General features: G+C 39.6%; 3 protein-coding genes across 4 annotated transcripts in view; 2 read left to right on the forward strand and 1 right to left on the reverse strand.

Annotated features, from left to right (window-relative positions):
• Positions 1-10,724, forward strand: part of znf462 (zinc finger protein 462) — a 38,717-nt gene extending 27,993 nt beyond the window's left edge. The window contains exons 5-13 of one of the 2 annotated variants that reach the window (XM_077496894.1): positions 137-495; positions 1,271-1,389; positions 1,695-1,895; positions 3,850-4,078; positions 4,146-4,306; positions 5,112-5,332; positions 6,454-6,802; positions 6,890-7,016; positions 7,632-10,724. In XM_077496894.1, coding sequence (XP_077353020.1) covers positions 137-495; positions 1,271-1,389; positions 1,695-1,895; positions 3,850-4,078; positions 4,146-4,306; positions 5,112-5,332; positions 6,454-6,802; positions 6,890-7,016; positions 7,632-7,818 — 1,953 coding nt within the window. In that variant the 3' untranslated portion in view covers positions 7,819-10,724. Of the gene's footprint in view, positions 1-133; positions 496-1,270; positions 1,390-1,694; positions 1,896-3,849; positions 4,079-4,145; positions 4,307-5,111; positions 5,333-6,453; positions 6,803-6,889; positions 7,017-7,631 lie in introns of both variants that reach the window. The other variant, XM_077496893.1, reaches the window with a different exon arrangement.
• Positions 10,725-11,904: 1,180 nt separating this feature from the next.
• Positions 11,905-18,272, forward strand: rad23b (RAD23 homolog B, nucleotide excision repair protein). The gene is made up of 10 exons (XM_077497682.1): positions 11,905-12,375; positions 12,890-12,971; positions 13,700-13,779; positions 13,972-14,171; positions 14,242-14,291; positions 15,364-15,491; positions 15,682-15,802; positions 15,879-16,006; positions 16,407-16,583; positions 17,725-18,272. The coding sequence occupies exons 1-10, from the start codon at positions 12,310-12,312 to the stop codon at positions 17,836-17,838; spliced, it is 1,146 nt and encodes a 381-aa protein (XP_077353808.1). The 5' UTR covers positions 11,905-12,309; the 3' UTR covers positions 17,839-18,272.
• A 640-nt stretch (positions 18,273-18,912) lies between these two features.
• On the reverse strand, positions 18,913-25,173 carry klf4 (Kruppel like factor 4). Its single transcript, XM_077497681.1, has 5 exons — positions 24,765-25,173; positions 24,552-24,660; positions 21,589-22,384; positions 21,078-21,248; positions 18,913-19,742 (listed from the first exon to the last, which is right to left on the reverse strand). The coding sequence occupies exons 1-5, from the start codon at positions 24,767-24,769 to the stop codon at positions 19,567-19,569; spliced, it is 1,257 nt and encodes a 418-aa protein (XP_077353807.1). The 5' UTR covers positions 24,770-25,173; the 3' UTR covers positions 18,913-19,566.
• Between the last annotated feature and the right edge of the window lie 2,001 nt (positions 25,174-27,174).

Genomic DNA, 27,174 nt, shown 5'->3' on the forward strand with positions numbered 1-27,174 from the left:
GTGCCTTGCTCACATTAGATGATGCATGCAAAATAAATTGCAAATTATTCAGATCAAACGGAATACAATAGGTGATACAGAATTGAAGGACGGATGGCCAAAAGAAGGTCCGGACTAAATCTTTATTTTTCAGCAGGAGGTCAGTGAAGTGGCCCTTACCATGCCGTCGGAGAAACTCGTTAATGGTGATTTGGAGGAGGATGAAACTGGAAACCTCGAGAGACCCGAAGATGCCACGAAAGGCCTCGCTTCGTTCCCCGCCGCCACTTCCAGCGAACCACTGGAACCAGACCTGGATGCCGTCGAAGGGAGGTCTTCAACGCTGAAGCAACGGTTGGCGACGGGGGGCCACCCATGCGCCCAATGCGACCGGGTCTTCATGTCCATGCAGGGCCTCCGTTCCCACGAGAGGAGCCACTCGGCCATGGCCATGATAATCAGGGAGGACAAGTATAGCTGCCAGTATTGCCAGTTTGTCTCACCCTTCAGACACAAGTGAGTGGGAGGAGCACCTGTAAGATTTATGACACTTTTTTTTTTTTTAACTCAACTTTGGTGTTTAATAGTATATTCATGTACCTGACTTTTATTTCAAAAATATTTCTTTTTTTTGTTTGTTGTTTATTTATATTCATGACATTTTTAGGGCTATTTAGGGCAACTATTGATTAATCAATTATTATCGAATAATTTGTCAAAAAAATATATATATACTTTTTTATTAGGGGTGTACCGATGAAATTTTCTGGCCAATCACTAATCCCCAATCTTTAAAAAGACTGACCTTCCAATCCCAATTTGTGACCAATCTCTGGTGGTTGTTGTTGTTGTTGTGTTTTTTTTTGCACGTGAAGCACTTTTACACATCTGTTCATGTCCAGTTAAAAAAAATTAAATAAATAATTGCAATGCGCAATTCCTGTCTGTTCGGGGACAGACACAATTTGTTTTTGATCCATCAGACACGGAGCGAGTAGGACTGAGAGTCAGGTGTAATCTCCACTGTATACTGTGTGTCCTGACCTAGAAACAAGCTGCACTCCCATGCCACCTAGGCAGGCTGGCATTCAAAAAACAGGCAGCTTCCCCACAGGCACCCCCCCAAGGGGGATTGTGGGAAGATGAGTTCCCCGTCTCCTCCTCCAACGTGGTGCCCTGCTCTGGAAAATGCACTTCAAAACCATAGCAGTGCTTGATTCCTGTTTTATCTTCCATCCCCTTTGTTGTAGTTTTAACATTTTTATTTCTTGTCTCCGTCTCTCATGACCAGTTTGGACAGACACATGCAGTCTCACCACGGCCACCACAAACCCTTCAAGTGCAAACTGTGCCCCTTTAAGTCTGCCTACGTGAGCCGCTTGAAGAGCCACCTGCACAAGGCACACACTGGTAAATATGTACACCCTCATACCCATTATAGTCACATGTATTATATAAATAATAGACAGAAATAATATCGATATAGAAGAGAGAGAGGGTTGTTTTTTGCTGTTTCTCGCTTTATTTTAAACCATTTTCACTTGGCATAAATTGTAGGATTGAATGTTTAACGCTGCTCACAAAACTATCTGCAGTTGAGTAAACTATTGTCACAATTTGTGGAAATATATCTACATTCACAGCTGGAGATTGTACTCACACGCAACTATGATAATACATATTGTAATATTTCAAATTGTATTTGATCCCAATAGGAGAGCAGCACACGTACAAGTGCTTGTCTTGCCCCTTCACCTCCATGACCATCAGCCAGCTGAAGGAACATTCATTGCGAGATCACGGCGAATCTCTCACCCTCACCAAATTGCGGGCCGCCACGCAGGCAGCTCACGCTGCCCTCAGGACCCCCACCCGATTGACCACCAACGTGGAGCACAGCCCCTTGACTCCAGAAGGTATGGCGTTCTTGAGACTGGGTTCAAATATAGTCATGAAAACATAAGCAACAATGGCAAAAGTTTAAATCAAGGAAACTGAAGTCTTTTTTTTTTTTTTAAATTTATTTATCCAAAAGGCTTCTTAATTTCTAAATTGTAGGAGTAAAGCTGCCATATGTTTCTGGTGGTTGTTCACCTGCCCGGTGGCAAAAGACTTAGACTTAGACTTGACTTTATTGATCCCTTTGCCTCCTTTATCTTAACTAATACATCACCATACAGAATTTGAGGCAGAATGTGGTGGTCCCGTACGTGGCTGGTTTGTCAGTGAAAATCTTTAAATATAGCATGCCAACGCACTTCAAATCTAGCAACACCCTCTGACAAAGGCTGTCCACCTCAAGGACAAAATCCCTCTGTGCAAACTCAGCAATGTTATTCATGCAGTACAATGTAGTGCAATGACCTCGACATTGGAGATACCAAGTGAGCATATATAGGAATTTTGACATTAAAATGTTTTTCCTTTGAAACATGGTGCATATTTTTTGTAAAAATATGACTTGATTCTTATACAAACAGATGACGGAAGTGTTTTGAAATGTATAACGTTAGCAGATATCCTTATCTCATCTCTCTATAAAGCATGCTTGATTCATGTGTTGAATTCCTCCACCTTTACTGCAAAGCAAGGAAGCATTGTAGTGAAGCTGAGCCGCAATGTATTTATCCTGCATGTGTCGGCAAACTTCTGAGTGCAGAATGGTGCATTTTTCAGGTAGATAGATATTCTATTAGTGTCACGGTGGTTTATTTATTGATGTGTCTGAGCCTCAAAGTAGGGCGAGATGAGCTTGCTCATTCACTACTCTCTCTTGTGAGAACGAATGAAGCATGTGCACGTTTGCTGTGCCGCTACCGGACTATGATCGATTGATAATCCCAAGTGGGATGTATGCATGTGATTGATATTTAAAATGAGATTAGAGTTGTTAATTTGCCACAATACGTTATAGATTAAAACCAAATGCCTGCCAATCAAAAGTCCTGCAATATTAGGAAATAAAGGCAACCTCCGCTGAATATATATATAAAATTGCAACTTGGCGACTTTCTTTTTCTTTTAATATTACATTATCACAATTTTTTTTCCTCATTTTCGACTCTGGTCTTATAAATAAAACTAATGTAATGAAATAAATCAAGTCAAATAAAACTAATGTAATACTACAACTTTTTTTTTGTGTGTGCAGTGTTTCTCCTCACAGCATGTTGGCTATGTTCATAGTGCAGGGCATTTCTGATTGTGTATGTGACATGTATTTTCACTTCAATGGGAACCGTAGAATTAAGATTTTTTTCAAGTCTGACCCAGGCCTCCTTCCTATGTGGATTCAAATTGTTTTTTTATCCGATGCGACCGGTGCTCATCTTACCTATTCATCATCAGAAAGCGACTGTCACAGTTGTTAAACAAAACAGACAAAGGAGAAGAAAACAGCGACGAATAGAAGACGTAATCGAAATTGATAAACACATGATGGGACCGATACATTCAAGCACAAAATAATTGAAATTGCATCTGTTGCATCAGTATTGTAACCTACATGTATTAGAAGATGGATTTGTTATTGTAATGCAAACAACTACTATATATAATTAGATCGTATTTTTAAAAATATTTAAAAAAAAAAACTCTGAATTGGGAATCATGCACTGCATTGAACATGCCTGTCCTGCCCACATATCTTTTTTTTTTAACCCAGTTTTTCCCCAAAATCATTTTCAGTTACAGCTTTATTTATTTTTTCTCGTCACATTGCACTACTATAAAATACATGATAATAGTATTACAATTTTAGTCTTCTTAGCTTTCTTTTCAGTGCACATTTTTTCACTCATTATTTCAGCTTAATTCAATTTAAAAACTTTTGTGCAGCAATTAATATCAGAGACTGTGCTCATCTTTCAGATACCCCATACTGGGAGCCGGCTGACGTCCGTAAGCAGCTCAGCCATTACCAGACCGCCTCTCGCAGTCACACGTCCCCGGGCGACCATCGCCCCGACAGCATCCTCACCTGTGAATTCTGTGAGTTCAGCTCAGGCTACATGCAGAGCCTGCGGCGACACTACCGGGACCGCCATGGTGGCAAGAAGCTCTTTAAGTGCAAGGACTGCTCCTTTTTCACCTGCTACAAGTGAGGCAACACTTTGCTGAAGAATGAAAGTTTGGAGATGATGTTAACAGAGCTGTAATGTTCTTAGGAATACATTCACCCTGCATGTGGAGGCGGGCCACAACAACAACAGCAGCAGCAGCAGAAGCAATGTGTCAGAGGACGTCCTGAAAGACCTTCGTTGCCCTCTGTGTCTCTACCACACCAAATACAAGAGCAGTATGATCGACCACATTGTCCTGCACAGAGGTACACAAGATGCCTCAACATACTTCCAAGTGTGTCATTTTAAAAGAAGCTAGTCATTAAAATCTTTTTACTCTTAAACTTAGCAGGGACTTCATTAACATCAAAGCTCCACAACAATTTGGTCATTAACAAATCAGCTTGCCATTCGTAATACATTCACAGTGGGCCTCATTTATAGCCCGTACCCACTACTTTTGTGTCTAAATCTAAAAAATTTAATGCACAAATTTGTGATGTATCAAGATGTAACTTCTGACTTGACTTTGTTCTTAGTCTGCGTACAAATCGAGAACCTCCTCGGACAATACATATACACAAATAATTAGGGATGCACGATAATATCGGTGGCTGATAATTATTGGCAATTATTGACCAATTTGACATCAAACAGATAAACCAGATAATAGAGAAATCTGCCGATAATTATCGGAAATTTGATTTCATACTGATAAAACAGATGATTAAGAAATCCAGAATTATAGACATGCCACGTTGGTCCATCTGTTGTGGTTGTGGCTCATATCAATAAAATTTAGCTTCATGGCGCTTTACATACATTGAAACATTGTGCAAAGTTTATACAATGTTTCAATGTATTTGTTAGACTTATAGAAGGACTCGAATTTTGCCATTTGCTCTTAGGACTGCCATTGCCGGGGTGTACTCCGCCTCTTTGTCAAAGTTCTTGGATAAGTTCCAGCTCACTCAGTGACCCATATGAGGCCAAGTGCTATAGAAAATTGAAGGATGGGGTGTCATTAATTAAGCAGGTGTACCTAATGTTATGTCCTTTTATTTCCACCAGAAGAGCGTGTGGGTCCGCTCGAGGTGAATCGCTCCAAGCTGTCGCGTCATCTCCAGGGTGTGGTCTTGCGTTGCCACAAGTGCACATTCACGTGCTCCAACGACCACGCCCTGCAGCTGCACCTGCACAAGCACGAGCTCAAGCCCTTCCGTTGTCAGCTGTGCTACTATGACAGCCGCCGCCGCAGTCAGCTGGAGGAGCACCTTCGCCTTGAGCATAAGGTCAGAACCGTGAGAATCCACAAATATGCTGCGGCGTTATGTTCCACATGCAAGTTGGCTGGAAAGGAGAATCTTACTGAGAATACAGGATATGTATATACGACATTTGTGGTACTTTGTTCGCCTAAGATTCTTTGTTGTTGTAATATTTCTAAATTAATTCTCACAGTCAGGGCTCTACATTAATGGTGGTCCGAGGCCCATTCGCCCATTACGTGATTTTGTTGGCCCATTCGAATTCGAAGTTCACTGATGCTGGCCCATGCGCTGCAATAACACGTTTTTTTTTTTTTTTTTTTTAAATCCACTTAAATTGATCAATCGTAGTTGGATCTTTTTACCACGCTGCACAGGCCTTTCTGCGCGTCCGGTTAAATCCTGTCAAAAGGAATGATGTGGACACGATATAAAGCTCCAAAAACGTCATTGTTAAATATTCAGTAAAATTTTTTATTGCAAAAAACAATAGCTACACAGAAGTAATTAATAAGTAGTAGGGCTATCACTAACGGCTTTTTTAAAAATCGACTTGACTTCTCATATATTTGACGACTAATCGACTTTTTATTATTATTATTATTTTATATATATATATATATTTTGTTTTTTTTAGTAATTGTTTTATTGTATTGGTTAGGATCTTAATATTCCAACTTGCATCTCTTACGTCAATCGTTTTTTCCTTCTCTTTCTTTACTCCATTTTTTTTCCCTAAAATTACAAGTTTTTCATATTTCATTCTTCTTAATAATTCATATTCATACTTTACTCTTGCAGTGCTAAATTTGTAGTTTAATTTCCTAGTCACACAGCGTATTTTTTTTCCATTTTATCATTAAATATTTTAATATTACACATTTACTATTTTTGTGATACTAATATTACTATTAAAAAAACATACTAGAAAATACTGATAACATAAAATTGCACATAAATGACATTTCTGATAAAATCATTAATATTTTAAAAAATCCTCCAAATGATTTATTTTAAAAAGAGATTTTTTTTCCCAACTTCATTCCTGTTTATTTCTGAGCTTATCAATTATTCACTCTTGGGAGTGAAAAGTAGTATTTTCTATTAGCATGTCAAACTCAATGAGTCATCTTTGCTGCGATCAGGTCATCCGGAACTTCGAGCTGATGGGCCGCGTCAACTTAGACCAGCTGGAGATGATGGAGGATCAGGAAAACAGCAGCAGTGACGAGGAGCAGCAGGAGCTGCAGCAACAGCAGCAGCTGGAGATGGGGGAGGGGGAGGAGGAAGAGCAACAGGAACAGGGAGAAAAGCTGGAGATGGCGGTAGACGAAAGCGTGGCTGTGGCGGAGGAGGACGAAGGCATGGAGGTGGCAGAGAACCCGGGAGAGGAAGCGGAAGATGTGAAGGATGGCGAGCAGGAGGACAACATCAAAGAGGATGAGGAGAATGAGGAGTTCAATGAGGTGGAAGAAGACAGGCCACCACTACAAGGTTGTTTATCAAAACATATTTCACAATAAATCCAAATAACTCGTATCAATATGAAACTGATGCGTCTATGAAACCCTCGTTTCCCAGAAGTCCTTTCTTCTCCAACGAGCAGCAGTAGCAGCAGCTCAGCAGAGAAGCGTTTTCCCTGCGAATTCTGTGGACGCTGCTTCACTAACAATTTTGAGTGGGAACGCCATGTTCTTCGCCATGGCATGTAAGTATTATTATTGCATCATTTTTTTACATTTCCTGCCTATTTCATTTTGAAAAGCACAACGGTGAGCACTGACTACTGTTGTAAAAGCATACCAAATATTACACATTTATTATTATTTAACTATTATTTAACACTAATATTTCAACTATTATTTTCATGAAATACTGCAAAGTGCAGTTAGTTTTTCTCAATTTAATTATTTTATGGTATTTTCTCATAATGCAATCTTATTCTCAGAATAAGGATTTTTTTTTTTCGTTTTTCTGGTAATATACATTTATGCTTGCAAATTGATGGATTGACATAAAATGATTTTTTTGTTCTTGTGATACAGTTTTATTCTGAAAACATTTTTTGTAATATTTCAAATTTATTCTGATAAAAAGACTTGTTATATAAATATTTTTGTAGAACTACATGATTTTACGTTTTAAAGAAAATAGATTTTTTTGATTTTTCTTTTTTTTCTTTGATTTGATTTTTTTTTTCTTACAGTACAGTATCACAACTTTATTCTCGTAAAATGGCACATTTAACAAAACACGTGGGATTGATTGTACCATAGTCTTCTACCACCATACATTTAGTGTCCATTTATATTATCTCTTATAGGACGGTGAACAGTAGTCAACTGGACACCAGCACGAATTCCAACATGGACGCCTCTGCCCCATCTTCCCTCTCTTCCACTTCTGTTGACACCGGACTGGAACTTTCCACCAACCGTGACGAGGATCAGAACACTTCGAATTTTCACGCGGATGATGAGGAGCCGCTTGATGCCAAAAAGGATCAATAGTCGGGTTGACCCAATTGGGACTTTTAAAGGTTAGGTTAAAATAGGACGTTTAAGGAAAAAAGAAAACAGAAAAAAAAAGATACAAGTGAAAACTTTTTACAAGTTTGCGCATCTGTAGATTGTAGGTGTTATAAATATCGATACATATATACAAGTATTAGGTTGTGCTGCTTTAAAAGAAAACACAAGAAAAAGCTGGCGGTCCCCTAGGACAGATTTTAATATATTGGTAACCAATAGTGAACTTTATTGCTGACATTCTGGTCAAAAAGTACAGTGAAAGATGCCACCTATCTATATACAAATTATTTATAGAGAATGTTGCCCCAACATGATTATCAAAATTGAGCGTATTTGAAGCACCTTTGACACTCACATGAAAAAAGAAGTAAACAATGTAGAGAGCTAGCTTATTTTGTTCCCATTCAAGCCTTGTGTTATAAAACGTGTAGTAAGGCTCGCACCTTATGTTGTTTACTACTAATCCTTATTGGTAGAAACAATTGACCTCCCCATGTTTTTTTAGCAAATTGCTATTAGATCCTTTATGATATACAAACTATAAGCCTTCAGTCCTAACTGTTTGGACTGTACTATTTATGATGATTGTTCAATAATTTCACCACGTTCCAACCCAGTTACCAGTATCACCATCATCAAAGCTCGGTGGATGCACACAATGACTAGGTCGAGGTTTCACAAACACTCCACACAGCTATTTGATTACGAGTGCGTTTAAAGTTGAGAAGAGTTAGGGTTCCTACCTACCTGGACTACAGGTTAGCATCTTCATTTAAGGTTGCATTTGTCTGTTTTGGTCATGAATAAATCAATTGTTCATTGATGATACCTTGAAAGAATTTATTACAAAATGAAGTACACTATTTGGCTGCAGCTCACAAAGCCGCTGTTTATTCACTCTAGTTTGCTTGACGTCAGCTATTAGAAGATCAGCTACATCTATCACGATCAGCATTAGTTTGCATAGAAACATTCAACAATTGATTGATAGTGTGTTCAAGTTCCTCATAATCGATAAAGGCAATTCCGTTTATGTGAGATTAAACGGAAAACTAAAAGTTATAAAACGGTTTTGTTTTTTTCCTATTAGTCTCGATGAGTGCAGCATTTTTTTCAAATTTTTTCATCAAAGGTTTCCCAAATTTTGTAGCAGTCAAAAACCTTTAAAAAGAAATGTGCTTATTTGGCGAATTACGTACATTTCCAACACTGATACTGCATATTCTTTGTTAGCAACTTGAATGTGGAGATTGTCGTGATCAGAGAACCTTAAAAAGACAAGCGCAACCTTGATACTAAGTACAAACAAACTTCATTTAAATAATCGTCAATCCCTCCTCTTCTTTCTCTTGTCATCATCTGCATTTATACACTTATTTTTAGTAATAGAAAAAAAATGGCATAGATTGTATTTGTGCTTTGAAAGTTGCTGCTCGAATGCCCTAAAGCCTTAAGAGAAAACGTAATATAGCAATCAGACTTTCGTTCCCAAATTAATTACATTAAAATAAAAATGAGCGCATTTAAGTAAGTTGTATCGCGCGTCATCCAGCTCGCTGTCAGACTAGCTATGTTGAGAAAAAAGGGAAATTTGTGCTTATAATGTCAAAACTCCAGCTGATATTTGTGTACAGACTACAAAGCTATTTGTTACGTGTTTGAAATGTGGTCTTTCGAGAAAAATACGCTACAGAACAGCCCCCAACCTATTTTTTTTCTATTTATTTTACTTTCAATGTCCTAGTTATGCTTGAAAAAATAATTATGATAGTTGACTCGTCCCAGATTTGCTGTACAGCTTCTGTTAACATTGGGGAAAATAATAGTATCGGAACCACGTTTGAGTAAGTCAACACTTGCTTTAAGCTACAACATACTAAAAGGTAAATATTTCCGTTAAGCCTCTTACACACAGTTAGCCAGAACCGTTGCATCGGAGCCGTAACCGGCGACCTTTATTGTAACCCTTCAGTAAAGTGCAATATTGCCAGCAGCAAATAATGACGCATCACATGATGCAACCTCTGAAGCTAGAAAATAGCTGGGTTGACTTTGCACCGCCATCACGTGTGAGGGCTGGAAAACAACAGCGGAAAAAAAACTGACTTTTACCAGCGCACACATACTCCTACCGCTGTTACGGCTCTGATACTACTACCTCCGAAGGTGGAAAATGGCCGGATTGATTTTGTACACCCTTCCCATTCATACAGCATAGTTGCTTCACAAGTCAACCCGACAATCCCTAGACACTGGGTTCCCGTTAATCCTTGACATTTTTACCAGTCACCATGCGTTCGTAGTTGGCAAAAGGCGGGAATGTATCAGTTTGTCTGTGCTCCTCCTTTCCCCAACTTTATCGTAGTGATCAGGTCAATGCCGAGTTCTCGTTGCTCGGTTGGACCTCCTCCCATTGTGAAAACCAGATGCCGGGACAATCTCGGAATTTGAGGCCCTTGAAAGGTTTTGTTGTTGTTTGTTTTTGTTTTTTTTGTAATTCTGTGAAGATTTTGACTAGTTTGTGACTATGAATCTCCCCTTACTGTGTAATCATAGTCAGGTTCTGACTGTAAAAAAAGAAAAAGAAAAAAAAAAACTCCTACTTAACCCAAAGTTTAGTCCCTGCTGACAACACACTGGATATATGCTTTGTACATATGTTTTTTCTTTTTCTTTGATCCATATAGTTGACACTAGAATCTGACCTTCTGAACTTCTTTGCCTTTTTCTTCTCATTTCAATCTAAATCACTGATATGGTGGGTTGTGATCGTTGCCTAGGATGATTGTTTACAATTTGATTCCATGTTATCTCTGGATATTCTGTACATATTGTAATTCATTGTCTTTTTTTAACTTGATAATAAAGTTATCAGATAACGCTCATTTGTCGTCTCTGCGCTGTGCAAATTTCATCTGATATTAGCATGCTAGCTTTTTGAGGGACGTGTGTGGGGTTGTTGAGACGCATTCTCACATGTCTTATGTCAAGTCTTAGCACTATTTCCAGATCGCAGAGGATCAGATTTTTAATCTCCCGCTTTACTGCTTCAGACCAGGGGCAAAGGAGGACACAACGCTAGGGTGTGCCAAGACAGACGAAGATGAAGTCTTACCATAGAAAAAGAAGTCCAGATGGAAAGAGGCTTATGTGAAGATTGACAGATTCATGTATTCATTACACGTGTGACTTCAGATCAGTGATTCCCTCACTTAACATTTACAAGTAGGTCAGTCAAAAGATAAGTGTAGTTATGCATGGATGGTTCTTACGTAATTCTGGCATAAAACAACAATTAGATCAAACTCAAAAATCAGATATGCTCCCTATACATATACACCAACACACAATCTACTAGAAAGTGGCCATTTTATACAGTACTGCACTGTACTCAGCCAGGCACAGCGTATGGACTTGAATAACATATTGTTGTGTATTTAATACTTTGTCTTGCAGCATGAAATAAATGAGGCAGAGCGTTTTCATTGTATAATTTTTGTATTTCCACGTTTATTTTTTTTTATTCATTTGTACTTTTACATTTGTTTACATTTATTATATTTGTAAAAAAAAAAAAAAAGTATTCATTTTTACTTTCACTTTTGTTTTATTCTGGCAGTTTTGGTCCTCCATTAGCAGCAAGCATAACGTACATGTTTTTATTTTTTAGCATATTCCTCTAAATGTATTAACACGTTTACATGAAAGTGTGAAACATTGTATTCAAATGAGATTTTTAAATCAGCGCTGGTTGTGACGTCATCGAAATATAAGACTATCATTCGCGGCGTAAAACGCTCAAAATGTACCCAGTCTAAATGTATTTGGTTTCTAATGGCGTACATGCAGATTAGCTGTCGACGAAAAGCCAAAACGCTCCAAAATGTACGTTTCCCTGTGTGATGCTCGAGGGAGACAAATTCATGCTGCGTTCAGGTTAGCCTAGAAATTCAGAGTTTCAAGCCACCTCGCCAACGTCACACTCCAAGAACCTATAAAGAGCACACGCACGCTTTACATCACGAAACAAAGAAAAGAATACTGTATAAAAATGCGTGTCGTGGTGATATTCTTACCTTAAGCGGACAAAGATGCGCACACACCACATGAGTATTTAGATGTCCCAGTGTAACCGAATGCAACAGTGCGTTTAAAACAAACAAAGCAACATAACTGACAAAAACGAATACGTTGAACGTTTTGTATTTTTTTTTCAAACTCTAAAGTTTCCTTATGCCAAATGTTCTTAGTTGATTTTATTCACGCATTTATTTTATTGTAAATACATGAACTATTAAAATCGGACACAGAAAACTACAGAAGAAGAGTGCATAAACCGTAGAAGAAGAGTGGCGCAAAAGCGGCATGGCGGCTGACAGTTTGTAATGTGACAGTGAAAGGATCACAGAGTCCTGCAAGTTTAACATATCGCCTTTACACCGTGTCTGTGGCTATAACTGCACCGCCATAATGCAGATCACTTTGAAAACTTTACAACAGCAGACGTTCAAAATCGACATCGACGAGGAGGAGACGGTAGGAGTGTAAACATTCATGGAATCATGCGAGGAAGAGGGGGCGGGTGACTGGAGCAAGACTATTTGTGTCACCATTTTGTGTAAATCACCTCTATGTGGTTTGAAAGCTAATATGTCCGTGTCATAACTTTCAGAATTTTATATAGCGTACGTTTTATGTGAATTGATAATCACGAATGTGCGTATTTGTACAATGTAAAATACAAGCCTATTACTCTCCCCCTATAATGAACTTATTACATAAGGTTAGGTTTGAACTATTTTATGTAAATTTGCATGCAATTAATTTGTTTTGACATTTGACTAACAGCTTAATAAAGGTGCTAGCTCGGTGACAAGTGACGCCATAAATGAGCCTTCAGGTTCAGTTTATGGCTACAAAGTACACTTTGGACCTTTGGTTGGATGCCTTTAAATAAATGTGTGTAGTTATACCTCAAGTTGTGGCTGGGCATATACTATTGTTCAAAAATATAACGATAATTGAATAATATGTAAGGTTTCACTTAAAGGTGACTACGTTAAAAGAGAGGATTGAACAAGAGAAGGGCAAGGACAGTTTTCCTGTTTCCGGGCAGAAGCTCATCTATGCTGGTACTGTATTCTATTTTTACTAAAGCAATTTGTCGCACTTTACTGTTTAAAATGAACGTATCCTTTGATGTTATGCTTTAATTAACATTATCTTCTTCTTTCTCAATATACAGTTGTGCTTTGAGATATGGGTTTAATTTGTTCCCTGCCCATATTTGTCAAGTCGAAGTCAAAGCACTCTGATCTCTTGTGTAAATGTTATTAATCCGTTTGAGCCTTTAATAGTCTGATTGACATTGTTATGTTTCTATTCTTTTCCTCACTTCTCCACATATAGTTAAGTCAACTTTATTTAGTATGTGGACACAATTGGAACTGGACTCAATACTTTTCCTTTTCAGGACACTTAGCTGTTCAATTACCTGCCTGACTTAAAATGGTTCACCTTAGCTGTTTAACTATGTGCTTGATGTCCAATAAACAATTTGAGCACCAAACGACTGGTAATAACAGCTTGAAAACTCTCTTTTTACCAAATTTTGTCTGTCAAACAGTTGCTTGTTGTAAAATTAGGTGAATTCATTTCATTGCTGTCATCGTTCGTTTCTCAATTTTTTTGCTTACAAGTCAAAGCAAAAAAAAAAAATGGCAGAACGACGGGTCGTATCTCAAAAAAGTTTGGTTACTGTCACTTGTATCTCAAGGCACCACTGTGTAGTACAATAGAGATTTTTTTTCCTTTCAAATTTGGTTTAGTTTGTGAATTTCTCTTTACTTTTTCCCCCTAGGTAAAATCCTCAGCAATGATTCTGTGCTCAAAGAATATAAAATTGATGAAAAGAACTTTGTGGTCGTCATGGTGACAAAGGTATCACCGTACCCGAATGTTTCTCTTTTTGTAATAGTCTAATAAATAATGAAATATTAAACAGGCCAGCATGTCTGCTGGGTTTTCTCCACTGATACCCCGGCTTCCTGCGACATTCCAAACTAATGAAAACAAGCGGTATAGAAAATGGATGCATGTTGCGTATAAAAATGTTGTGTTTTTGTGTTGAAGCCTAAAAAGGCCCCTTCTGCATCTCAGCCGGCGCCAGCCACGCCGACGGCCGGCACGGCGCCTCCTCCGACACCATTATCCGCTTCGCACAATCCATCCGTTCGACTTCCTGCGGACGGCCAAGCAGAAGCAAGGCGACCCCCTGCTGCTGCGGCTTCGGCTGAGGACTCCGCTACCAACACGGCTTCTCCCTCAACTGGGTAACTGTGTGAAAATGGATGTAATGTCCTGCGTTTTGTGGATCTCACGCTATTTTGCTGTCTTTCGCAGACTCTTGGAGACTGCCAGTAACTTAATGGATGAGGCTGGTTCAAATGTTGGTAAGCCCATGTTATTCTGTCAAATTTGAAATAGAGATAGACCGATACTTTTTTTTTATGGACGATACTGATTATTAGTAGTCAAGGACGCTGATTATCATTTTCTAAAAGGGAAAATATTGGCATCAAAATTTGAAAATATACAAACTTCAGCTCTTAATTTTTTTTATTATTTTTTTTTATTTTATTTTTTTAAGAATATGTTTATTGAGCAACTTTTAGGGTTCATTAAATATTTGGAGTTTAACAAAAAGTTCAGGAATCTCCCAGGGGAAGAAGCATGTTTTCAAAAGTTAAATAAAAACTGAAGTAAATAGTAAATGTAAACATATCGGAAGTCGTGTATTGAAATTTTACTTATCTTAGTTTGAATTTCAAACAAAAATAGAAGGTACAGGGTCAGCAGCATTTCTAAAAATTTAAATATTTTTTTCCCTGAAGTTAACACTTTTTAGAATGGATCTACTATCGTGCATATGATTTATTCAAAATGGCAGATGACAATATTCATCAAAATGCTAAATATCGTCGCCGATAATCCGTCTATCCCTAATTTGAACACAGTCTGTTCCGTGTTGCTGGAGGACCTTGGTTTTGTTTGGAAATGAAATAAAAATCCCAGTGAAAGCCACAAGTACAAACTGCCACCATTAATGCCACGCAAGCCAAAAGCCACTAATGTAAAACAATAAATCTAACATAACACTCTACAGTACATTTTGTACACTGTGAGTGGACCATTGCTGGATCTCGCCATTGCAAGCCGGCGAGACTTTTAAAATTTATCTTATTTATATTAATATTTTTTTATGTCCGTTTTTATTTTAACTTTTGGTCAGTTATTTAGTAATTTATTTATTTTGAATTTTGGCAGTTTTGGTCCACCATAAATACTGCCATGACTGAAACGCTTGCTAACTGTACAAGAGCAGCGTTACATAGTTAAACAGTTGATGCTGTCTTAAATTACCTTCAGCGAGGCATGTTGACATCAAGCATTTTCCATGCATTTAAGACATTTTTCCCCAAACGTTTGAGCCAACCACCAAAGCGTACTTTGTTGCCGTTGTAGTGACGGGCGCATCGTTTGACAGCATGGTGACAGAGATGATGCTGATGGGCTATGAGAGGGAGCAGGTTGTAGAGGCGATGAGAGCCAGCTTCAACAACCCCGACCGGGCCGTGGAGTACCTGCTCTCGGTAAGAACTGACAGTCCGTTAACTAGAATGTACTGAATGTTCACTTTACTGATTACGATGTCATGTTCAGTGTCAAGGTTTAACACCAGACACTTACCTGTTGTGTTGACAGCCGTCTTCACTGTCAGACAAGTATTTTGTCTTTTCTACACCTCGTAGATTTCAAACAATGTCATGACTCATTCCACAGGGTATCCCAGACAGGGACCAGATCCAGGACAGAGAATCCGATACCGCATTGAGTGGAGCTCCGGCCGGACCCACGGGGGATGTAAATGACCCCGAAAACATGGGTACCTCACTGGGTGCAGGTAGCGCAAGTTGCAGCAGCAATGATTTCATGTTAAATCCTCACATCATGGATTGACATGGTGGTTGCTCTGGCAGATAATCCGCTGAATTTCTTAAGGAATCAGCCACAGTTCGAAATGATGCGGCACGTGATCCAGCAGAACGCCTCTCTGCTTCCTGCTCTGTTGCAAGAGATCGGGAGGATGAATCCTGAGCTGCTGCAGGTAAAAGCGCAGACATTGATTCATACAACACTGACTCATGCTAGAAAAGGGCTTGGTTTTCGCCACATCGACAAAAAATCTGGAAAAGTGAAATTGAGAAAAAGAGTTAAACGCTATCTTGACTATTAAGAACAAATCACTAAAGGACAGACTTGAATAGAAGATAAGATGAACACCTTAGTAGTTAGCACAGGTAAAAACACTCCAGATTATTTAAACACTCAAACTCAGACTCGTACCCAAAATCCTGATTCGCTACAACTCAACTTCTGAGCTGATTGATATCATTTGCACTTTCTGAAAAACATGTAGTAGACCATTTCTTTCTTATATTGCAGTTCTATTGTTACAAGTAGTTTTTTTTTCCTGGTTTAAAGATGAATGCCATTTCCCACCGCAGGAGATCAGCAACAACCAGGAGCACTTCATTCAGATGCTAAACGAGCCACTCCCCGAGTCACCCGGGCCTATGGCCCATGACTCAGAGGGCTCCGGAAGTGCACCCAATGACTCGCAGAGTGGTAGCAACATGAGCTACATCCATGTCACGCCGCAGGAGAAGGAAGCCATCGAGAGGGTGAGCACACAGGGGGACACCTTTGTTCTTTTGAATTTTGTCTTCATTGCCACCAAAAATGGTACAGGTGGCATAGAGGAAAAGTTTTATGATAATGATACCCAGTGTTGCCAACTTTAACAACTTCTCTAGCAATTGTTTTATAGTTTGTCTGAGACTCCCTTAGACTACAAAAACACAACAGACACCCCACCAGTTTGACTGATGAACAGGAAATTGGGTGAACATATTTACTATAACAGGACACATAAAAAAGTATCAAAGAACCATGCCGAAACCTGAAAGTCTGCCATTTTGGTTTGAAGGAGCCATTTGGTTGAATTCCAGGCTTCAGATTATGTTAAATCCCCACGTGGGAATTCACCTGAAAGAACCCCAATCAGTCGCTTTTACTAGACTCCAACTTTTTGCACCAAGTACCACCTGAAAGGACGCTGAACTTTCCAAGTCCCGCCATCATGACCCACATTGAAACACAGCAGTGTAGGTTTATGTGTTTATCGAAAATGAAATGGAGATTTTACACTTTTTTTTTTTTGAATAATTTTTTTTTTAATATCAAGTTTATTTGATTATGTCTGTTTGTTTTTTTTATCGCCCATTTTTTATTTATTTATTTTTTAAAGAATTTCTTTAATATATATATATAAAAAGTTTATTTTGGGAGGATTCACTGTTTATCGCCCAAAAAAAGGGGGGGGGGGTTCACTTTATCCCCCATTTTTCTTTTTTTTTTTCTTTTTGGAAAAATTTCTGGGGTTTAAAAAAAGTTTGGTTTAGATCTAAAATAAATCAACTGTGTCTGAACTCTATGTTGATATTACCTCCACAAAATATATTTATAAATATAATCAAGTATTGTTGTAAAAGACATTGTGTACTGTGTATACTGCATTCTTGTTGTTTGGCGGCGCTTGGTGGGTAGCTATCTCTCGCTCGCTTCCAATCCGGAAATTGATTTTTCTCCTGCGTGAAAGCTTCCGTGCATTTTGATTGGCTATGATTTGCAACATGGATGGCGCGAGGGCCTGTTTGAGCTTGACGGAGAGCATTGTTTCACTTTGGCGTGTCTAATTTGTGCTTATCCCATGTGTGTGTGTGTGTGTGTGTGTGTGTGTGTGTGTGTGTGTGTGTGTTGCAGTTAAAAGCGTTAGGCTTTCCCGAGGGACTGGTCATACAAGCTTACTTCGCGTGCGAGAAGAACGAGAATTTGGCCGCCAACTTCCTTTTACAGCAGAACTTTGATGACGATTGAGAGACGACCGACTTCTGATTTTTGTTTGAATTCTTATGTTTGATTGCAGCTGTTGAATATAAGCCATTTAAACCACCTCACTCCCCAAAACGATCTCATTCACGACTGTGTTAATTAGTAGTCGTGACCTTTTTTTTTTATTTTTTTATTTTTTATTTTTTATTATAATAATGACACCATTTTTTATTAAAGGAAAATCAGTTTGGTTTAAAATGGCTGTAAACTGTACACATACCCAAGGTCTTATTATTATTTTTTTTCTAATTTTTAACAACTTGAACTTGTGTGTTAATCATGTCGTATTTTTTGTTGGACATCTTGTCCCTTCCACCACACAAACCTTATCAGCATGTGAGTAAGCTGAAGTTATATGTGCATTTACACACATAAAAAATGATCTTGTCATTCAATCTGAAATAAATAACGTGCTCTAACTGCGTATGCCCCCATTTGGAACTATTTAACCTATTTGTTACTATTTCAGATTATTTTTGTATGTTTTAACTGTCACCTCAGCACTCGGCCGCCTGTTGGCAAGTTGCAACATGTTCATTGTGTGCGCCAAATGCCAGAGTTCTGTTATTCCCGTGAGCCTGCAGTGCTGTGCTTTCACGAATGTACCGACAGAGGGCAACAGAGACCACCAGGCGGCTCTCCAGCCCTGCTGGTGAGTCACGAGAATTCATTTCAATCATGTTGAACGTGGTTAGTTTTTAAGTGCATTGTAAAGCAACTCCATCAGCACTAACATGGTGGTCTGCGCTTAGAGGGCTGTTGCTTGAAAATTAGAACTGCTATGCTTTGAATGAAAATGTGGAAAATTGTATTTTTAAATGACATCTTGAATGGCACCAGTAATACCGTTGGTCTTTAAAGTCAATTCAAAAAAATCTAACATATATTTTCAGGTTATTTCAAACTTGTACTTGAACTGTATTTGTTGATTCCAGTCTATAATGAAGTTCAGGCACCTTGCTCATTGTATTTTTATTTATTTTTTATTTTTTAAATAAAAGTAATGTTTGCTGTGGATGTGTCGGGAAAGCAAAAAAAAAGAAAAAAAGTTTCTTTAGTTGAAATACATTTTATTATACCTTAAAATACAAAGCATTTAATAACAAAGTATTTTTTTTTATCTACAAATGTACAAAGATTAAGTTTATATTACATTTTTCATTTTGGCTATATAAAAAACAAAAAAACCTTTTTTTTTTGTTCAGAGTCACTCTTTCCATTATAAAAAATAGGAAGGTTTTCTTATAAATTATTGCACTATGCGACTTGCAGTGCATTCTCAGATTGCCTTCACCGCTCCATAACCTGATTTTTAGTGTGGAAGAGAGGGGAAACACTTGATATATGGCACTTTGTCACCGCTTCTTTGGTACCTTTTTTGGGCAAAAGTCACTGAGCACCAGTCGGTATAAATTAATTAACATTATACCTGAAGTGACAGGTGAAATGTGAATATGTATAAATACAGCTATGTATTGTTAATACAGTGTCGTTGGCGGGTGAATGAAAGGCCTCTGGAGATTTCCATCACATGAGATTCCAGTTGCTGGTCCTCTTTGAATTTGGTCACATAAATAAAGTTGACTTCCAGTTTTTGGTCCCGTTCTGACCCACGCTCGCAGGTCTCGTCTTGATTGTCTTTAGCCGTGAACGCCACAGCATGTCATTTGAATGTTTGATTTATTTATTTGTTTGTTTTTTGCAGGTCCCTCCTCATAAGTGTCTCTTCATATGGAGGGCCAGGTGGTCCGATCTGGAAAAGGCCCGGTCACACTTCTGGCACTGGAACGGCCGGTGGCCTGTGTGCTTCCTGTAGTGACGCGTTAGCTCATCGGAGCGTGCGAACTTCCAGCCGCAGCCTTCCCAGTCGCAATGGTAAGGCTTTTCTCCTATAGGGGTGGGTAACATGCACACAAAATGGAGGTCAGTGGAGAGCAGATTGTAAATGTCCCCACATGTATTATGTCAGCGGTGTCCAAAATTTAGCCCCAGCCCCACCAGATACTTTCTGTTCAGTGTATTCTAAATAATACATTTAAACATGCATCAGAGGGCTACAAGAACAAGGGGGAAAAAAAGTGGTTACATGATGTCACACTATGTCAAAGAAAAAATAGAAATTGTCAATAGCTTTTCTGGTGAAAGACTGGTGGGGCCGCTATTTGGCATTTTGGTGCATATTGACATCAGACATTTATTTATTTTTTTAATTTAACGGCTGATAAGCGATCAATTATGAAATCGGTTGTTTTGAGGTTTAAGTTCTTTGCTGGCAGCTCACACTGGTGACCCGCTGCCCAGTAGGTGCATTGAGGATGCACTTTTTTTTTTTTTACTTAAAAATAATAAAGATAACACAATGCTCATGGCATATTGTATTGATTTTAGCATGTTTCATTTCCATCTTCATTTTCCTCTACATAGTCTTCAGTGAGAAAAGTTTGGACATCACTAAATTACAGTATACATGTGCTGTTGTTGCTTTAAGGATTAGTGAAACCTTAAAAAAAAAAAAATGCACATACACTAGGTTGCTACAACTGTAGCAGCAGCTATAAAATGCCACTGGGTGGCAGTATTACCCCGTTCCTGAACCATTCTGGCAGGTGTCCTCAAGGGTGAGTAGTTGCAGTTTTTTTTTTTTTTTTTTTTTTTGTTATACAGGGGTTACCTTCTTTTTACATTCATAAGCTAGTCAATGTCAGTGGCACATATTAATTCAACTTCAAATTACAGCAAAAAATACTTTGACATTAGGATAACTTGGCTTCAGAAATCACTTTATTTCATATTTTCAGAGCTGGAAGTGCATATTATGCTGTGTGAATTTGGTTTTCAACCAAAAAACATCCATGTTTCCATTTACTTTTCGTTTCTGCTATTACAAAAACAAACCAACCCTTGTTTGGAGCCTAATATAAATACATCTTTGCTGGTACGAAAGCTGGGTATTGCCAATAACCTCATGATACAATACGTATCTCGTTACATGGCCTTCAAGCCAATACTCATTCTGATATTTTACATTCCATAAATTTTTATGAAAACATGCATAATGTATACCCAAATGATCTATTTATTATGCTGGATGCCATGCCTGGTCAAAATGTGTGCGTGAAAAGCTTCTAAATCCTTTTTTCTCTTTTTTTCAAATTAAAACAAAAAATGTGATCATATCTGAGTTTCTGAGTAATGCTTAACGGGTTGCGTCTTTGATTGGTTACCTGTGTGCGTGCGGTGATGCGCTTTGAGGTGCGAGCTCTTGGTGTACGTCTTCCCGCAGCCGACGTAGTCGCACGTGTGCGTGGCCACGCGCTTCCGGGGCCACGAGCGCCGCCCGCGCTTGGGCTTGGGCTCCTCTGGCAAGCAGTCGCCACTAGAGACCATGAGGGGGTCTGCGTTTAAAAAAAAAAAAGAAAAAAAAAAGAGGGAGGCGTTACACTTTTGAGAGATTTTGATGCAAAGAACTAGAGAGGAAAACAAGTCGTACAAAAAACAATACGTTTCATTTGCTTCACATCTGGTCTGGTTTCGGCAACTCTACGATTAAGAGACAGTTTTGCGTCCAAGGCCGTGGGATGTCGGTTTTAATCCCATTCAAGCGCTTGTTTTAGGCTGTAATTACAAGCCACCATGTTGTATTTAAAAAAAGATTTCTTTGACAATCTGCTCTTTGTTAGTGTCTGCGTTTTATTTTCCTTCCAACTAATGCACGGATGTTGAACATGCCGCTACCTTGGTACTGCTGCATGGCGGTGGGCTGAGGGTAGGCGGTGTATCCCTGTGGCGAGCTGTGGTGGTATCCGTGGGGAGGTAACGGAATCTGAGCGTGAGGGTGGCCCAGCACCTGGTGCTCGCGGCTCAGGGGGTGATCCGGGGACAGCGACGAGGACGAGGACAGGCGGCCGCCGTTTCCGGGGAAGCCGTGCAGCTCCAGGTGGCCCGGCCGCTGCCGCTGCAGCTCCATGGTACAGTTACTGGGGGCCTCCTGCTTTATCCGGTGGCACGTAAAGGGCGGCGACGCCCGTGAAGCGGGACGGTCCGACGCGACGTTGACGCAAGCCTTGGGGTTGTACTCCCCCAGGTCCACTGTGGTCTTGACCACAAACTTGCCATGCAGGCTGGTGGGGTGGAGGTATGCCGGGTCCAGTTCAGGTCTCATGAGCTCCGCCACGAAGCCCCCGGACGGCGACACGTCACTGATGTCCGGGATAGTGTAGAGCAACTCTGCCGAGCCCTGAGGGGACGGCAGTAGCGGGTACGAGGAGGAGAAGGAACCGGGCGAGCTGGGCGGCAGGGCCTGGACGGATCCGCATGCCATCACGTCATCCTGCTGTTGTTGTTGCTGTTGCTGCTGCTGCAGCAGCATGGAGTTTGACAGAATGAAGTCATAGTCCAAGTCCAGGTCTGGCTCAGTGTCTTTCTTGGACATGCTGGGGCTTGTGGTGCAGGTGGCAGTTGGACGGTCTGGGCCCGAGCTTCCCGTTGGCACACTGAGTCTCTTAAGATGGCACAGCTCCTCCTTCCATCTCTAGAGGAAAGTTACAGAGGCATTAATGGCCGGGATAGTGAACTAATCAGCGTGGAAGTTAGTGACGAGATTCAGGATTAACGAGGGGGGTCCTTTAAGGTTAGGATCCGATTGCTAGACTCCAAGGTAAAAATGCTTTCAAGGTCAAGTGTGGGTAGGGACTAGCCATTGTACCCGTAAAGTACAACAATCTACCTTTTCCTGAGAGTCCAACGTATAAAACTAAAGTTATATCAGATTGGCTTTGGACAGTTATCTCTAATGGTAGGCCGATGGTATCCTGTCACGGGACAAGATATTTTTACCTTAAAGTATGTCAATCTACCTTTTCTAAGAGTCTAATCTAAGGTGTCAAATTGGCAGGGTTAGGGTCTGTATATAGATTAGGTTACATGAAATTCGACTAGGGCTTTCTAGAGATAAGTTTCCATGCTATTCATGACTATAGGATGAGCTATTGTACCATATTTTACCCTTAAGGTACAACAATCTACTATTTGACAGTTCATCTCTGGAGGTAGATAGGTGGTTGAAAGTCATACAAGTCGTAGTACCCCCGCAAAAGTGCAATGTACTTTAAGTCAAGAAATGTATCTGATTGAGTTCATCTTGGTTCAATTGCTGTTCTTAAAGGTAGAATTTACTGCTTAATCTGGCTGATAGTTTGAATCCAGTGTGTCCACAATGTAACAATTCCAGATCCAAAAGTGTTCCTATAAGGCCAGTTGTCAAAGGTAGTAAAGAAGTACCCCCAAAGGTACAAATTTGACCTACTTTTCTACTGAAAGGTTTGGTTTCGTTTTCCTGTTTATCCCGTTCATGGTCAACTATGTGAACCACTACATTGCATATCACCCAAGAAATATGTGCAGCTAGGCCTTGAAGTACAAAACTTTCAGCTTTAATTTAAGAGGTTTTGTATGTAAAGATGGCGTCATTCATGAATTACAGACATATTTGTAAATATTTCAATGGAAATTCTTTTGTTGTCAATGACTGTCTGAATTATGGCGGTCATGAATGAGGCCAAATTGCAGAATCTGTTGGTTTGAGATCAGGGTAATGACTCAACTATTGAAAGATATTAATTTTTTGTCTTTAAAAAAATGTGCCTTTGCAGTATGTTTTGTGTTATCCACAGTTATCTGAAAGTTACAACCTAACAATTTGGTTTGATGCAAATGTTTTATTTTTGTCAATCATCTGAAATCAAATCTGAAAGTCTGCACTTCAATGAATGTTGGTTGTTTTCATTCCAAATTCATTGTGTACAGGCTATGTTGTTAGTATTCATCATTTACTACTGGCAGATGGCTTTTTGAGTCGAGAAATAATTTCTAGGAAAAAAAAACCAAGATGAGCATTCAGCAGCAACAAGTTTTAATGTGCGCAGAATTATTCAATATTCAATTATTCTGTGAATTCTCTTCATTTTGTGGTAAAAACCCATCCATCCATCCATCCATTTTCTTGACCGCTTATTCCTCACAAGGGTCGCGGGGGGTGCTGGAGCCTATCTCAGCTGGCTTTGGGCAGGAGGCGGGGGACACCCTGGACTGGTTGCCAGCCAATCGCAGGTGGTAAAAACCACTAAAACTTATTTTTCTGTTCTCTAAGCAATTTGAACATGTATATAACATGTAAGTATAATGTGTCATACATTGTATTTTTTTTATTTTTTATTTTTTTTATTTTTTATAAATATAGATTTTGGTTATGACCAATGCTGTTTATTTAGACCAGCTGTAGCATAAAACCTACATTGCACTGAAATGTGGTGTATATGCTAATATATATTTGAGCAAGTTTGTGCTTTTCCCGTTTTTATGCAAAATGATGAGTTTGGGAGGGAAAATGTATTTGCACAAAAACATCATTTGACTGGTGTATTAATTATGGCAGAAACAAAATCATTTGAGCCATTACTGATCTGTCTAACCTGTCATTGGTGTCCTTAAAATATATATATATATTTAAGCCGTTATTTTATCAATAGCCTATATGTTATAGTTGAACAAGTTGTGTAAAAGGAAGTGAACCACATTTGTGTTACGGATCTTGTAGTTTGGAGAAAAGTTGCGTTACAGACAGCTTTTTATGAGAAAACTACAACCCGGCCTCTGTAATAGATTGTTGTACCCAGAAAGTGGGAATCTGGTATACTCACTAGGTTGGCACTTCCTATGGCTTTGGTCTTGACAGCGGGGCTGGTGAAGGTGGAAATAGACGGCAGCAGGGTCCCTCCTAAAGCCATCTCCACGTCATTTGGAGGCTGCCTAATGATAGACGACAAAACAACAAATAAAGTGCTGGTCCTGATGCTGTAAATCCTTGGTGGTGGTGGTGGTGGTCCTCAAAGGAAAAAAAAACAAAAAGTCACCTCATTCACGAGAAGTTCTGCTCGAACTTGGAAGAAGTGCGGAGGGTAAAAAGTAGTTCTGCTGTGTGTCAAGACATGCTGTGAAAGAAGAAGCATCCCGCGCGTGGGTTACTTCTTATTTTTGTTGTGGGAAGACACGAAGGCGCCGGCCGTGTTTGTGGGGGCTGGGGGAAGTCGGGGGGGATTCCCTCGCTGGCCACGCGCAAAAGGAGCGGTGGCAGCGCGTCTTGGTGCGTGTGGACTGGGAGCTGCGCACCCAGCAGTTGCTCTTAAAGCGCCGGCTGAGGCTCCTCCCCGTTGCTGAGGCAACGGGCTACAAAACACCAGCAGCCCGAGCCTGAGCGTTGTTTGTGTTAGCAACAGTTACCCATGCGCACTGCGCGCTTGGTCCTGTGAAAAGTGACTGAAGACTTGTAAAAAGTTATTCCCCGGAAGAGTAGTTTATTGTGTCAGGAGGGTCACCCGGTCGCTTGCTGCCGTATTTACACTTTTACATTGGGTACCATGTTAAGGTTTGCTCCCATTGCTCAGTGGGGACAAATCCACCCCCTTCATGCCGTAATTTTAGAAAACTTAATTGACCCGGAGCAGCTCAAAATCACTATCTAATTACACGATATATGTTTTTTAATATATCAAACTCAAAATTGATGGTGATTATTGAATGCAATAGTGTGTGCAGATACAGATTTTGCTAGCCCAAAGTTGACCGCAAAAAGTTTTCTCTGATCAACCAATCAGAGGGCAGTAAAATGTTGACGCCATCGAGGGCCAGCTCTGACCCTGTGAGGTGAAATTAGATCGATGAGTGGTTAAAGAAACAGCTCTCTGCAGGTATAGTTGGTTACATGGCCCACATTACGGATTCTTGAAGACTTGAGCAGATTAGAGTGACATGGTAGAATATAAAGGCTGAAATCTGATTGGACAAAATAAATAAATAAATAAATATTACATACAGTATGGTACAACCGGAATCAGTGCAGCTAAGAGCAACGCTAGGAAATTGGGAGAATGGAAATTAATACAATTTAATGAAACAACTGTAGATTGTAAATGTTTTAAAAATATATATATATATATTTTAAACTTGCATTTTTATTATTTATGCATATATGCCTTATTAGTTAAGTCCATATATGTACATTATACCATATATACATGTTGTTATTTGACTTCTTGATCAAAATCATGATCAAATCATACCTTATCAGAAAGAATATCAATCTTGCACACTTGCATATCAGTATGTCTATCTCTCTTTTTTTGTGACCCTCCTTCAAACTTGTCTCTGGCTTTTCTTGGACTTCCAACAGGACTGTCAAAATATCACTCCGGTATCGATATGGCACGTTAAGAGAAATTCCGAATTGCAAAACACGAGACTAATTCCAATCACGAGTTATGAAAATCTGACACGAGAAAAACTCACCCGGGGAGTTATCACAATGGCTGCGAGCGTTTTGCAGTGCTGCGTTTGAACTGGTTTTGAAGTGCTTGTGTTTGCTCAGAGCTCGTGAACTAAGGCAAGCCTCTTTCTCTCTCACACACTCCCGTTCGCTCACTTTCTCTCATACGCAGTCTGTCTTTGCCACAATTACGATTGGCCAAGTTTTGAGAGCAAACAAAGGTCTCCGCTGCTCATCCTGCTTGCATCAGGATCTTGTCTGTTGGGCATGTCAACAAACATGCCGTCATTCCAACGAGACACACAGGAAGTGTCACTGTCGTTTACCTGAGTGCGCGCCACTTTTTTCTTGGCCTACACACACAAAACAGTGGTGGGAAAGAAACATTTTTATGCAAGAGAAAACGTATCCCGCGGGGATACACATGATCTATTAGGTAATCTGTCTAAACACCATTAGGATGTCTGCTCTAAACACACCAAAACGACTTTAACCCTGACAATACTCCCCAAACTAGCTCAATATGGGCTACGGCTATTGTAGCCCGCTTCTTTATGTGGCCAGATAATGCTTTTTTTGAAAATGATCCATGCTTTGCATGGCAATAATAACCAAAGGAGTGAGGGGGAAGAGTGAAAAGAGATAAAGGCTGAGAAAATGACACCACTGTCTTGCTGCGTTTCCATCCACCTTTCAACACAATGACGGCGGCTTAGTGTGTCCCACTGAGTAAAATTACACTTGAAGACAACGGAACTGTGACATAAAGTACAATTTTCCGGAGGAAAAGTCCAGAGTTCAAACCCGGTATCATGCATGACGTCACACAGGCTTGGTTTGGCTTTTTCTTCAACAATTGCACACATAAACTTAAGTCAAGTAGCTGTTAATAGTAGTGTTGTTTTTTATGTTTTTGGGTGGTTCAGTTCATAAAAGTACATCTCGGATTTATTGGCTGAAGTGATCACATAGCCGCTGCAACTTCCCCGCATTGAGATAAT

The sequence above is a fragment of the Festucalex cinctus genome, chromosome 15, assembly GCF_051991245.1.
Source record: "Festucalex cinctus isolate MCC-2025b chromosome 15, RoL_Fcin_1.0, whole genome shotgun sequence".
NCBI classification, from domain to species: Eukaryota; Metazoa; Chordata; class Actinopteri; order Syngnathiformes; family Syngnathidae; genus Festucalex; species Festucalex cinctus.

Coding starts and splice junctions, on each gene's coding strand:
- klf4 (XM_077497681.1), bottom strand. Junction 22,385..24,551: donor CCATAGGAAGTGCCAACCTA/GTGAGTATACCA, acceptor ACTTTCCTCTAG/AGATGGAAGGAGGAGCTGTG. Junction 21,249..21,588: donor CGCCATGCAGCAGTACCAAG/GTAGCGGCATGT, acceptor TTTTAAACGCAG/ACCCCCTCATGGTCTCTAGT.
- rad23b (XM_077497682.1), top strand. CDS start 12,310: ATGCAGATCACTTTGAAAACTTTACAACAGCAGACGTTCAAAATCGAC. Junction 14,292..15,363: donor TGAGGCTGGTTCAAATGTTG/GTAAGCCCATGT, acceptor TTGCCGTTGTAG/TGACGGGCGCATCGTTTGAC. Junction 16,007..16,406: donor TGAATCCTGAGCTGCTGCAG/GTAAAAGCGCAG, acceptor TTCCCACCGCAG/GAGATCAGCAACAACCAGGA.